Raw genomic sequence first — 14,147 nt, forward strand, 5'->3', positions numbered from 1 at the left:
CGAAATTCAGAGTGTCATAAATTATTTGCTGCTCGCTCACTGCAGTGTTGTGCCTAATTGATTAGTCAGCTGAACAAACATTTCGTTAGGTAAGCTTGTGGTATAAAAACGTACTGACGGGAGCAAGAAAATTATCTTTTGTTGTCCAACTTATTTTCGTAGGAAGTTAAATGCATGTTTTCATTCAATTTTAATATTTCTCATTTAATATGCAATGTATTGAAATCGTTAGAAAAATCTAATGATATTCTCTGGAATCTCAATCAAGCATATCTTCTCAAATCATGTATACGTTTTTGTGTCAAGCTAAGAACTAGAATCCTTTTCTATTTTTATAATATCGTCAAAATTGTGAAACTTGTCTAGTAATAAAGAAATTAATTGTTCTGCTACGTCGAGGATCTGCAAAAAATATATGATTAAATTGAATAAAACGAAAGAACAAAACTATATTCCAACCAAATTTATCATTCACCGTTGAACCTAATCATTACGTGCCTGTCATTACATATCATGATTCAGCATAAAATATTTACTCGGCCATGTGCAGTTCGTGCAAACAAGTAGACAAGAATGTGGTGTTTTCCCTTCCGGTGTGCTTTTACGTCATCAGACACATTTTGTCATATTAGAGCTGTCGCTAACGTTTGGCTCGGACAAGTTCGAACACTATTTGGCCATCTATCTGTGATGGGAAACTGATAAATTTGGCACTCTTCTCTCATAATCTATCGCCGAATGATGGACAACTCGTGCGCCACGTGAACGAAGAGACAAGGAAACTTGTATAGTTCAGAAGCAAAACAAAACAAAATTCAAACGTTTGTGGTTAACCCCGCAAATCATTCAATCGTTGCTAGAAAGTTGGTCAGTGCGATTCAGTTGGTGCTGATGTGCACAGTGTAAACAAGGTCTAGTAGTGCGAGAAATACGCAAGACAGCAGAGCTGCTGTATGTTGTAGGTGCAAGTGCTGTTTGAAATATCGGTAATAAATTAGTAACGTGCTGTTTGTAACAATTAGGAAACCATTTCAAGTTGATCCTGATACTTCGCGATCCGTTTTGCAGTCGATGTGATCGAGAACAACCGTAGGATCTGTTGGGTTTAGTTTTTGGATTACTTCACGAGTTGGTAATTATGTCACACTTTCGTTTATACTGGATGTTTCCACAGCTGTCAACAGGCAAGGTTTTTCTACATTTCTAGGTGGGCCTAACTGACGGCAATGATTGAATCGAGAGAGTCTGGCATTTGTAAGGTTTCACGTGTGTCTTCGCTAACAACTTGTGGCGGTTCTGCGCACGTGTATGCATATCTTTTAAAATTTACGATATTTTATCTTATCAGTGGATGATAGAATTTTTCTCTTCTATAAAGATATACGGAACATCTTCTCGACAGTCAGTTGACTAGCAGCATCCCAACTAGTGAAACATTCCCGGTGACCATGGATCCCGTCGCGCTTGGACTAACAGAAGAAGACGTAGAATTAATAGTGAAACGATATCTTCAGGAGAAACGGGACAAGTATAATGCGAAATTTCGAGTGCTTTCGTATCACATGAAACGTATTAGTGAAGAACCGATTGGTTATCTAGGAGATCATTACTTTCTGAATGTGGTGTTGCGAGAAAAAATGGTGCACTATTCCGAAGAGGATGAAGAATATGCCGAGGAAGAATATTTAAGCTTTTTCATGAAAATTTTACCGGAGCACGTTCCAAAATTAGCAGAATACGTGCGGGAGATGGGTTGTTTCAAAAAGGAAATCCAACTCTATACCCATCTGATACCCAGGTTGCAGGACATTTCAATCGGAACTACACCATTCGCGCCTAGAGCCTATCTCACGAAAAATGACACTTTGATCGTTTCTGAAAATCTCCAGGCTGAAGGGTACCGCATGGTGGAAAATAACAAAGGTCTGCTTGATTTTGCCCACCTAGAAGTAGCACTTAAGTCCTTAGCTAAACTGCATGCTGCATCGTTGGTTTTGGAGGAACGGACCAAGCAGCCAATTACGAAACTTTATTCCGGTCATCTGAATGAAAATGCGTACATAGATGATGATACTTACGTACGCAAGACAAATCTAGAGAATGCAATAAAAGTTCTATGCGAACTGATAAAACGTATCGATAAATACAAAAATTCCGATCGGTTAAAATTTATCTTAGAAAAATTTCCACAAATTATTAGAAAAATTTACGATTTCGCTAAGCCCTCAACTGTGTACAGGAACGTTTTCAACCACGGTGATCTGTGGAACAACAATCTAATGTTCAAGTACGAAGAAACAGCGAACAAATCACGGACTAACAGCGACGCAGGTAATTGTCTCTTTCGACCCATACTAACAAACCGCTCGACGGTGAGCTGACACTGCTACTAACCTGCTTCCTTCCAGTGCCTGTGGATGTGGTACTTGTCGACTATCAGTTTTCCCGTCTAGCACCGCCGGCCTACGATGTGATGTCGCTTATCATGATATCTACTGTTAGCACGTACCGTGACCAGTATCTTGAAGCTTGGAAAAATATTTACTATGATGCGTTAACCGCACTCTTAGCGCAGTACTGTCCCCTGAATGCCAAGGAAATCTTGCCCGAAGCGGTGTTCCTTCAGTCGTGTCAGGAATACCATCTGGCGGGGCTGATTGAGAGTTGTATGTACTTTCACTGGCCACCGAAGCCCGACTGCTACGAAATGGCCGCCGACGCTGATTGGTTCGAAGAGTCACGAAAGCCGGAAATTTTCGTGAAAGCTGCTATTAACGGGTTCGAACGTTACACCGACTATCGGTTACGAATCAGTGATATGATCATGCAAATTGTTGATGGCTATGTGTTGACTTAATAAACATAAGTGATGTTGTACTTATTTGTTGCTCTTCGTTGTCTGTTTCATTTGTTTATTTATTCATTTGTAAAATCAACATATCGTACTAATATCTGTTATCGCTTTACATGTTTAATCACGTTTTCTGAAAAACCAAAATAAAATCAGACAACAATGTAACGATAAAAAAAACATGTGCGACGTTTCATTATTTTTACTTTAATATTCTAATGGAACTGGAGAAAAAAACTAAAAAAACGATTTCCCATTAGGTCACATAAAGTTCTAGTTGGTCATTTCATTTGATCAGGATGCTCGTCATTTCCTTGATCAATACTGAATAGAATGTGAGGTTGATAATTGCTGGAATGAGATCGCCATAGTTGACTCCAGATCAAAATCACGAACGCGAGTGCACTTCGAAAACGAGTTTGGCCATGCTTATGCGAAATCAGATAGACTTCTGGCATCGAACATATTCTGAATCCACTATTTCACACTAGGGAGTAGAATGATCACCTGACAAAGGACTGAAGACGGCACAATGGTTCCGAAGCAGCCAAGAGAGACTCAAGGGATCGGGAAGATCATGGTTTCGCTTCACTGGGATTCTTATGGCTTAATTTTCTTGACCTCGAAAGGGAAAAATATCAACAGCGAGTACGATCACTGCGAAACAGTATCACATGATGTGGAAAACCTTTTCTTATTCCAATACATTAGAACTTGATCATTGATCACTTTAAAAAAAAAACCCTTCTTAATCCACCTAGTGGTGTGCTTATGCTTTCTTTTCTTTCATAACAGTCTCATGAAAATATATTTCATACTTTTATTAAATAATTTCGGATACTAATTTTGACACCAATTGATTCAGATTGATTCGAGTAGTTCACACAAACATGCTTCAGAGTTTATGCATCATTTTTCCAAACTAGTTCTTACATTTGCGTTGCCTATTTGTATGAGAAGAGTGATGCTAATCTAAAAAAAAACGTGCTTGATCCACCTAGCAGTGAGATGATACCTTTTTTTATCATCCGCATGTGTTTTTTGAATGAATATTCTTCGGTGTTTTATTTCGCATGACATTATTTTAATGATATTCAAGCGGCAATTTAAAGTTCTATTCATTCATTACCCTGTAATGTCGAAACTGCAAATCGGATCGAATTTTAATCTAAACGTATAATGATCGATTGAACCTTCCATGAGATGTCGAAATAAATTCCATTTTAGAGCTTACGGTTACTCACGGTACTACCAGAACCAGTATTAAGGAACCAGCATAACCGGAAACGATTCGTATGGCCATAATATAAGTCGATTCAAAAAAATTTTTTTTCGAGATGACACTAAATCTCGACGTTTCATGCAACTCTAAGCCTTTTGGCATTAAAAATTCATCTCGAAAAATAAAAAACATCTCGAAAAAAAAAGATTTAGTGTCATCTCGAAAAAAATATGGGTTTCCGAGGCTCCGTTCGAAAGTCGGTTTTCCAGCAATTTTAATACCTTCCTAGAAAGAAAAGCAAAAGGTTTTTTATAAAACAAATCATATTTACGTATAACTAAACAGGCTTCTCATCCAAAGAGCCGCATGTGGCTCGCGAGCCGCTGATTGCGAACCTTTAAATAACCTGATAGTAATTTTCAAAAGCGTCCAGAGCTTTAAAAATCGGTTCAAGCATAAGAAGTTTTGACGCATTGAAGAACACTGCAATTTGTCGTGGATGTCACCTATAGATTACATCTCCCGAACCAGATATGTTCGCTACAACTCTTTTAAACCTGATCAATGACCTCATAATAGCTTTCAAATAAGCCTATCTTCTTATAAAAAAAAGTTCAATGGTCCTTCGTCCAATACGTTGGATCGTTGGTATAATGAACGTCCGATTAATCGTTCAACGGGAGGCCAACACGGGACCTTCGTTTGCCGATTTTGAAACGGACCATTGAACCGAGCGCCGTTTTTTTTCGTTCAGCAAACTCGGCGGACGGAGGTCCTTTGTTGAGTCATTTTCAATATGAGGCGTTGGAGCACTGTTGAACTAGTTTTACTGGAGAGTTTTGGAAGTTTCTAACTATTTATTTTTTGAATGAACACTACATAGGGTAACAGAGGTATTTTAGCCACTTCATATATTTTGGCCTAACCTAACAAACTGTATGGATTTAATCGATGTTATGTAACCCATGTTGCATCAATTTGAAGCTAATCACATTAAATTGTGGAAGGATTTTTCAAAGATATTAGAACATTTGGTGGATATTTTTTCAAAGTGGGCCAAAATAAAATCAATCTTAAAGTGGACAAAAATACCTCTGTTACCCTACCTGTAGAATACTTCTACTTCAGGATGAAGGGGAAAGACACCTTGCAAGCGTATAGGTAGTGTCAATAATGTGTGCGTAAAAACAAGTTCCATAATCTTTTTTCCGGATTGGATCAGATAAAACTATCATACCTTATGATCAAAAAAGAACCGGAATTTTCATTTTAAAATTCCCGCGTTTGTCCAATCGGTAAACTTTTATTCTCTCAACCAGTGCGGTAAAATTTCATTTTCAATCGAATAAAATAAGATGAAAATGAAATTTATAGCCGCTGACAGTCAGCATATCCCTACTAATTCATTTGACTTTCGCTGCCATTTTCAAGTGAAGCTCCCGGAATTCATCGTCAGTTGAATAATCGTATCTAGTCATTTGAAGTTTTGCTTGCTCAGTTTCGAGTGCCAATTAGTATAGCTGCTTCAGTGTCTTCGCTCTTGGTAGTAAGCAGATTCGAACGAATAGAATTGTAAATGGAGTAAAGTATTAAAAATGAAAACTGAAGGAGGAAACAATTAATTTATGTGTATTCTGTGATTGGCATTTCAGCTATCTGATTAGTTGTTCATCTATTATCTTGAACCAATTCGAATGTTTACATGAACCTCATTTGAAGGCCGCTCTCACACTATTGAAAGAGATATTTTGTTACTTCAAGAGATCAACTGACGGTGGTTAAACTGAGCCTCGATTGAAGAGAAACGAGTGATGAATTGAATGCTGCCCGTTCGGGCCGTCAGCAAACATTGTGTGTGTGTCAGAGAGTGAAGTTTACTGCATTAGAGAGATCGTCAATGTGTTCCACATTCAATTTCAATTGAATTGAATGAAGTTTTACAGCACTGCTCTCATTAAAACAGTGCCTGAACGACATATTGAACAATAATTATCTAATCACTATAGTCTGGGTCCCGGCTCATTGCTCCATTCCTGGCAATGAAAGAGCCGATATTTTAGCCAAACGTGGTGCTATTGAGGGTGACATTTATGAGCGACCGATTGCTTTCAACGAATTCTATAGCTCGTCTCGCCAAAGAACACTTGCCAGCTGGCAAGCATCTTGGGATAGAGATGATCTGGGTCGGTGGATGCACTCAATTATTCCGAAAATATCGACAAAGGCATGGTTCAGGGGACTGGATGTGAGTAGGGATTTCATTCGTGTGATGTCCAGACTCATGTCCAATCACTACACGTTAGATGCACATCTCCTTCGAATTGGGCTCTCCGAGACTAATCATTGTGCTTGCGGAGAAGGTTATCGGGATATTGATCATGTCGTTTGGACATGCGTGGAGTATCGTGATGTCAGATCTCAACTAATAAATTCTTTGCGTACCCAAGGTAGACTATCCAATATCCCAGTTCGAGACATTCTTGCTTGTCGTGACCTTTCATACATGAAACTTATTTATCATTTCATAAAGAAAATTGGAGTTTCAATTTAATAAAGGCCCCTTTTAAGACTTAGTTCTGATCCCAGCTGCGTCCATGAGTTCAACCAATAGCTAAATTAGAATAAAAATTATGTAATGATACAAACAAACTCGAAACAGTTTATGAAATTATCAACAAAATGTCTGAAAATAACAGCTTATTTTATAATTTATAGAAGTTAATCGTTTGGTTCAAATAATATTTCCGAGTAGATTTCATAATTAATGACGAGTTACCTAAGCTGATATTTAAGCTATAAGAGAATATGTTTTAATAAATTCAAAACGTTGTGACTATGTTAGAATTAAATTAGGATAAGAATATTATGTAAAAGTGATGCTACGGCGAAGAAAAACTTATGTAAACTGCCTTAAGAAATAAACGTATTTATGGAAAAAAAAGCACTGCTCTCAACATTGGCAACACTTTTATACACATTCTGGTGATGAGATGTGGATCTATGAATATGACGTCGAAACCGCACAACTATCGACCGAATGGCGCTTCAAAGGCGAGCCGTTGTTCTAAATTTTCATCCATTATAAAAATCGCCACACGAAATTTTTTCAACTTCTTTGTATAGACGCTAAACAAAAACTAATCGTACGATATGCGTCAAAATTTGACAGAATGTGTATAAAAGTGTTACCAACGTTGAGAGAATAAAAGTTTACCGATTGGACAAGCGCGGGAATTTTAAAATGAAAATTCCGGTTCTTTTTTGATCATAAGGTACATTATTCATACTAATCATCGGCAATGGACAATGCACTCATGATTAAAAACAAATAAACCGGAATCCGAAAACAAATTCAACACTGAAGATTTATATCGAGAATATTTAAACCTCACAACCAGCAACATTTCCCAATCGTTTCGACGTTTGGGAAAATGAATCGTTCGTCACTTGAGGTTCACCATCTCACTCACCATGGAATGAACCTGTCAAGTCACCAGAGTCGTCTCGTAGAATAGGGTGACTACAGTCATGTGACAGCGAGGTGAGATTTGTCGAGTCACCTCACTCGACTCGCAGAACAAGGGCCACTATGTAACACATGGATCAATAACTCTCGAGACTAAAGCAGAGATGGCGCTCGTAGTAAACCAGTAACCACGTCTTTCTAGAGTACTAACCTTTGCTTGAAACGGGGCAAAATTTTAAGTCGATCCGACCAGAAACAGCTGAGTTATCGAGGTTGGAGTAAAGTCGTTTTGTAGTTTGTTAAAAAAATGAAAAAAACCGAGTTTCGTGTTTTGATAAAACATTGTTTTTTAATGGTAAAAGCACCGTTCAAGCGAAACAATGGATTGAAAAATATCGGTGGTTCGCCGAGTTTAAACGTGGTCGTACCGGCACAAATGACGCGGAACGCACGGGTAGACCTGTGGAAGCCGTTACACCGGAAAATGTGAGTGAAGTGACAAAAATTATAATGAAAGATCGTAAAGTGAAGCTCCGTAAAATTGCTGAGATGACACAGATATCATATGGAAGTGTATTTACTATCCTTCATGAAAAATTGAGCATGAAAAAGGTTTTTTTCCAAGTGGGTGCCGCGATTGCTTTCGATGGAACAAAAACAGCAACGAGTCGATGATTCAGAAAGCAGTTTATCGCTTTTTACTCGCAACAAAAAAGATTTCTTGCGTCGTTACGTGACCATGGACGAAACATGGATACATCACTACACTCCAGAGTTGAAGCGGCATTCATCTGAGTGGCGCACAGCTGGCGAAAGCCGTCCGAAGCGTCCGAAAACGCAACAGTCAGCTGGCAAAGTCATGGCGTCAGTTTTTTGGGATACGCATGGCGTGATTTTCATTGACTACCTCGAAAAAGGTAAATCGATCAACAGTGATTATTATATTGACTTACTGGTGCGTGTGAAGGAGGAAATCGCAAAAAAACGACCGCACATGAAAATTCTTTTTCATCAAGACAATGCACCCTGCCACAAGTCGATGAAAACAATGGCGAAATTGAACGAAATGGGCTTTGATCTGCTTTCCCACCCCCCATACTCGCCAGATTTAGCCCCCAGTGACTGCTGGCTCTTTGCTGATCTTAAAAAAATGCTCCAGGGAAAAAGATTTGGCTCAAATGAGGAGGTCATCGCTGAAACGGAAGCTTATTTTGAATCGAAAGATAGTTTTTTTTTTTTATAAACATGGTATTGAAAAATTGGAAAAACGTTGGAACCATTGTATCACCCTAAGAGGTGATTATGTTGATGAATAAAAAAAAATTTGCAAAAAAATGTTGTTTCCATTGTTAGTCTCGGGACTTATTGATCCATGTGTTATGTACTTCATCATGTAAAATTTTGTAGGAATAAATAGTGTTTAATTATTTAATAATTCTAACCATTAGTTAGAAAGAAAGACACCCTAGGCAACCATACGTTCGGATAAAAGGGAATGATTTGGTTCAAGCTGCAATCAAACTTCATGAATTAGATTTTTTATCGTGACCTCGCAAATGAACAAGCAAGCATTCATCCTTGACAGTTCAGCAGAACTGTTTACAAACAAGCTTAAAAAATCGAATAACACATCTCGTCATCTTGACACTTCACAACTAAAAGCTTTTATTTAATAAATCTCTGAAACGAACCGTATCGAATTGTTAACAAATGTTTTGAAACTCTATTTTGCCGATGAGGGCGGTGAACGGTCCCATCCGTTTGTCAACAAACAAACAAAAAGTCTGTACCTCTGTTACCCAACATTGTTCAGATTTGAAGCAACGAGAATATTCGCCCCGAACTAGTTTTAGGGTAACAGAAGTATTATGGGCACTTCATATATTTTGGCCTACCTAACAAACTATATGGATTGGCCCGATGTTAAGTAACCCATGTTGCATCAATTTGAAGCTAATCACATTAAATTACCTATTACGGAAAGGTTTTTCAAAGATATTACAGCATTTGGTGGATATTTGTACAAAGTTGGCCAAAATAAAATAAATCCTCAAGTGGGCCAAAATACCTTTGTTACCCTATACTTTGAAATCGTTAAAGGTTGCAGGTGTACTGTTAAGCAGAAAGATTTTTTTCAGATTCTGTGGAACTTTTAGAAAAATAGGGAGGAGTAAAAAGATGTATTGTCTGCCCAAATTGATTGGAATCCTCTTTTTAACACTATGGTCTCCACGCTTAGAAAAAGTTACTCAAAGTTTGAGTACTAGTTACTCATTTTCAAATGATACATGGAAACGTCAAAAATTGAGTAGTTATCATCAATGATATTGAGTAACTCCTACTCTAAATTTGAGTTTAACGCAATAACTCGTTTTTTTTGTTACTATTCGCAAGATCAGTCTAAAAGTTGTAATAACCATTTGTAGCAACAGGTTGTATATTTTGTTAGTGAGATCGCGTATTTCGAGGGTGAGTCACTCAACACAAACGGTGTTGTGTCTGCAAAAACCGGAATGATAAACTCCGTGTTGTGCTTTACAATGAAACCGAATATGCTCAAATGTCATTTATGAGGAATAAGTGTATGATTGGTGCCTGAGCAAATTTGCTTTCACCACTTGATATAGTACTGAGTTCAATTACCTAATATTTTAATACAATACACTCAGAAAATGAGCAATGTTTTGCAAATTTGGTATATGTGAAATAAAATTTCACTCAAAATTTGAGTGATAGTTACTCTATTTTTGGTACATGTACAAATAAAGTATTACTCAGTAAATGAGTAGATTTTACCCAAATATCGTTTCCAGTGGAAGAACTCAAATTTGAGTAACTTCGGAGTTACTCTAAATTAGAGTTGTTCCACTTTTTCTGTAGATGAGTGAGATCTTACTCATTTTTGAGTAACTATTTTTAAGCGTGTCTGTTTCAGTGTACTGTCACGTAAAACCTTACAATTGCACAATTCGACAGCCACAGTAAAACTCTCACTCCTTCTCCTCTCACTGAAAACGGGTAACTGTGTTCTCTCTTTTTCTCATTGCAGGCTTGGCTGAAGGTGGTGCTGACGGTCTGTATGCTTCTGGTGAACGACGTCGTCGCAAACAGTCTTCTGTCTATCGACCAAATCCGTTCGACTTTTCCAACCTGCTGAAGACAGGAATCCTTCGGCCTTTGGTTTGCATTATGATTGATTTCCAAATTGCTCGATACTCCCCGCCTGTGTACGATCTGATGTCCCTGTTAACTACCACGACGACCAGTGCGTTCCGGGAGGTCTATCTGGAACGATTGGTTGCTTTGTATTACGAGTATTTCAAACGAGAACTGGAATGGTTTCAGATTGATGTGGAGTGGATTTTCCCGGGAAATCAGTACAAAGAGTCTTGCGAGGAGTACAAATTGGCTGGATTAATCGATAGTATTCTGTTTCGGCATTTGACACTGCTTCCAACCGAATTGGTTTCAAATTGCAGGGAATGTCCTATTCCGATATCGTTTGAAAATTTGATGGAAAATTCTATATTCAAACTGTGTACGAAGGCATGGGATTCCTGTGAAAATTATCGATTTTTGATAGCAGATTTGTTAGCTGACCTAGTCGACACATACATTTTGGAATCCTGAGTTCCATATTGTACCTACTAGTTTTTTATTTACACAGGCGAACCATTACCAGTTTCCTGTATGCTTCTGGACTTTCAACTATCACGCTATGCGCCACCCGCACTCGATGTTCTCACAATCATTTCGTTGGGAAGCAACAGCGATTTTCGTGCCAAGCATTTGGGTGCACTGCTGAATGCCTACTACTCAGAACTTCTAGGAATCGTGCTTGCTCATAACTTGGATATGGAAAAAAATCTGCCACGCAACGAATTCGATGCCTCCTGTGATCACTATTACCTAGCAGGATTAATCGAAAACTGTTTGTTTAGTCTTACAATTTTGATTCCCATGGACTTGGCCAAACCACTGATGGGTTCATCGGAGTCCTTCGACAAGTTCATCCACGAAGGCCAAGCGAAAGTCAAACTTTGTTTGAAGGCATACGAGCAGGACGAAACATTCCGTATCCGTCTTACCGATATGCTGTCGGAGATAATCGAAAAGTACATTATTTGATACAATCATAAACCACTGAATAATTAATTATGCTGCTGTGATTATATTGCCAATAAAACACTTGTAACCTGTCAAATTGATCGCGATAATGTAATCGAGCTCATATCATAGCCTAATTTGCATTCCAAACATGTAGCCCGAGAGGCGTGTGCCTTGATTGGGGTTTTAGCCTTCTTCTTTTGAATCGGTGCGTCTCCTCGGAAGGAGCTTACATTTGGCTACAATGCGATTCGTAGACATTATCAAAGAGTATTTATTCAATACGACGATTCACGGTGTTCGGTTCATTGCCGATGGCACTTATCACGTGTCGGAAAGGTGAGCTCATATTTGTTCGCAATGTGATTTCTAGCGATCATTAATGAGTTGGTTTAAAAACGTTGGTCTTAGTCTGTTAAAAACAATATCATTTGGTGCAATAATTTCAATTTCAGAATATTTTGGAGTATTTGTGTCGTAGTCTCCTGGTTTGGTTCCGCTTTGCTCATCATTGCCACGTTGGAAGCCTTCCGAACCAGTGCGATATCGTTCGTGGTCGAAACGAATTACCTGGACTGGAACACCAGATTTCCATCGATTGTGGTGTGTGAGATGCGGAACATGGAACGCATTCAAATGGTGGCCGATGAGTATTGTCAGAGGTTTCCTTTAAATTGCCAAACTTAATGAATGGGATTATTTTCCTAAACAGATTATGGGGTGAAGACCATGATTTTGCAATGGAGGAAATTCTGAATGAAATCGGTTACTTCCGAGGAGAATCCTACCACACGGTTAGCGAATGCACCGGAGATGAGAAACCGGAGAGCTGCTTCAGTAGTAATTTTTCGGACTATGCTCGGTTAGTTCGAAGCCCTTGCGAAAACACATTGGCTGACTGTTTTTGGAACGATCAACCGTTCGATTGTTGTAAATATTTTCAACCAATGGAAACGGAAATTGGACTGTGTTATGCAGTGAATTCGATTCAATCGAGTGCCGACAATCCTCTGAAGATCGACATGACATCGAACAAAACCACTGGATTGGGTCGGTTAAGGGTTACGATATTAACTGAAGCGTATGTGTTCACCTTGGGAGAAGAGGATGTTCCCAACTTGATCACACCCAAGTCTGAAGTTGTGATCGTCGATTATTACATTGCCTACAGGTACAGACATTAAATGGTTTTAAAATTGACGGAAAATTGTAATCTGTTTTTTTTTTCCTAAGACGTCAAATATCGATCAAATACATTGAAAACGACCCAGAAACAAAGCAGGTCAGTGTAGAACAACGCAAATGTCGTTATCCGGACGAGAACAATTTGGATGTCCACGCCTACTACAGTTACAGTGCCTGCTCAGTGCAGTGTCGAAAAGACAAGCAGTTAAAAACCTGCAATTGCACCAATCATCTAATGCCGAACACTGGTAAGTGAAATTTTTGCAACACAGCAATTTGTTGACTAACAACAAATTCCTACAATTAAATAATTCCTTCCACAGATCCCGCACTGAAGTGCAACATGACCGGTTTGGTTTGCTTGAATGCGCATTACGAGGACTTGACGGTTGTGATTCCACGCTGGTCTACCGGGAAGGGCGTCGTCTGTGACTGTTTGCCTTCCTGCTCCGAGGTGGACATCAGCGTGGTGCACGACTCGCGTGAAAGTCTCTTTACTTCGGAAAAGCGTTACTCCACCATCGATATCGGTCTAGCGGCCCTCCCGACCGAGCGCTACAAGCGGAATGTAGTCCGCGGTCGGCTCGATCTCGTTGGTAAGCAGCTCAGTTCGCTCGGACCCCACTGGGAAAAGGCTTAATCTAATCATTTCATTTCGCTATTGCACTATATTTTCCTGCTGCTCCTGTCGAGGCAGTCTCCATAGGTGGCACCACCGGTCTGTTCGTGGGCGCGAGTTTGCTTTCATTTGTCGAGATAGTCTATTACTTTACGATTCGTCCCTACGGAACGGCCGTTTCAAGAAAAAATCGCCTTCAAACTCGGCAAGAGAATCAGTAATAGATCTACAGTCACCTTGCCACGCTGGGTTGGCGCACCAGAGCAGCCGGTGGAAACTTTGCATCTTTCACCTGTTATGTGAGTGTCGTAAAATTAATAGGCGTATGAAATTAGTGAAGTAGAAAAAATCTCATTCTTGTTGCTTCACAAATTGGATTGCATTCAAATGACATGTACATGTACTTATATACCTTGTGAAATTTTAATCTTTGAAAAGTATAGCATAAAAATCAATTTCTGTCAAACGTTTAGAGAAAATATTCCAGTTTTTATTATAAGGCAATGATTCGACGACGTTGATGTCTTCGAAGTCATACCGCAGCGGATCCTCATGTTCCAACAGATTCAAATTTAAAGATATTTGGGTTCTGGAAATATTTTTAAATAACACATTGGGGTTCCGTTTCGCAAACATCCGCGTCTCTCTCTCTCTCTCTCTCTCTCTCTCTCTCTACTTCACTGAGTAGAAACATTTT

At 39.0% G+C, this 14,147-nt stretch overlaps 2 protein-coding genes across 7 annotated transcripts; both read left to right on the forward strand.

Annotated features, from left to right (window-relative positions):
* The first annotated feature begins 670 nt into the window (after positions 1-670).
* Positions 671-11,743, forward strand: LOC131431555 (uncharacterized). Of its 6 annotated transcripts, none has more exons than XM_058597338.1 (5): positions 701-962; positions 1,023-1,132; positions 1,208-1,306; positions 1,379-2,331; positions 10,589-11,199. In XM_058597338.1, the coding sequence occupies exons 3-5, from the start codon at positions 1,227-1,229 to the stop codon at positions 11,167-11,169; spliced, it is 1,614 nt and encodes a 537-aa protein (XP_058453321.1). In that variant the 5' UTR covers positions 701-962; positions 1,023-1,132; positions 1,208-1,226; the 3' UTR covers positions 11,170-11,199. The 6 variants fall into 6 exon arrangements, with proteins under 6 accessions (XP_058453323.1, XP_058453326.1, XP_058453321.1 ...); XM_058597337.1 differs by having other exon boundaries at positions 701-958; XM_058597341.1 differs by adding an exon at positions 11,207-11,743 and having other exon boundaries at positions 804-1,132; positions 10,589-10,612.
* Positions 11,744-11,850: 107 nt separating this feature from the next.
* LOC131431556 (pickpocket protein 28) lies at positions 11,851-13,713 on the forward strand. Its single transcript, XM_058597344.1, has 6 exons — positions 11,851-11,985; positions 12,102-12,296; positions 12,359-12,817; positions 12,880-13,079; positions 13,155-13,427; positions 13,529-13,713. Exons 1-6 carry the CDS (start codon positions 11,891-11,893, stop codon positions 13,669-13,671), a joined length of 1,365 nt encoding a protein of 454 aa, XP_058453327.1. The 5' UTR covers positions 11,851-11,890; the 3' UTR covers positions 13,672-13,713.
* The last annotated feature ends 434 nt before the right edge of the window (positions 13,714-14,147 follow it).

Source organism: Malaya genurostris, chromosome 2 (assembly GCF_030247185.1).
Source record: "Malaya genurostris strain Urasoe2022 chromosome 2, Malgen_1.1, whole genome shotgun sequence".
In the NCBI taxonomy this organism is placed as follows: domain Eukaryota; kingdom Metazoa; phylum Arthropoda; class Insecta; order Diptera; family Culicidae; genus Malaya; species Malaya genurostris.

Excerpts from the sequence above, each read along its gene's own strand:
- LOC131431555 (XM_058597340.1), top strand. The coding sequence starts at position 1,227 with ATGATTGAATCGAGAGAGTCTGGCATTTGTAAGGTTTCACGTGTGTCT. Across the intron at positions 1,307-1,378 it reads TGTGGCGGTTCTGCGCACGT|ATATACGGAACATCTTCTCG; the intron begins GTATGCATATCT and ends TCTTCTATAAAG. Across the intron at positions 2,332-10,588 it reads ACGGACTAACAGCGACGCAG|GCTTGGCTGAAGGTGGTGCT; the intron begins GTAATTGTCTCT and ends TTCTCATTGCAG.
- LOC131431556 (XM_058597344.1), top strand. The coding sequence starts at position 11,891 with ATGCGATTCGTAGACATTATCAAAGAGTATTTATTCAATACGACGATT. Across the intron at positions 13,080-13,154 it reads TCATCTAATGCCGAACACTG|ATCCCGCACTGAAGTGCAAC; the intron begins GTAAGTGAAATT and ends TTCCTTCCACAG. Across the intron at positions 13,428-13,528 it reads CGGTCGGCTCGATCTCGTTG|TCTCCATAGGTGGCACCACC; the intron begins GTAAGCAGCTCA and ends CTGTCGAGGCAG.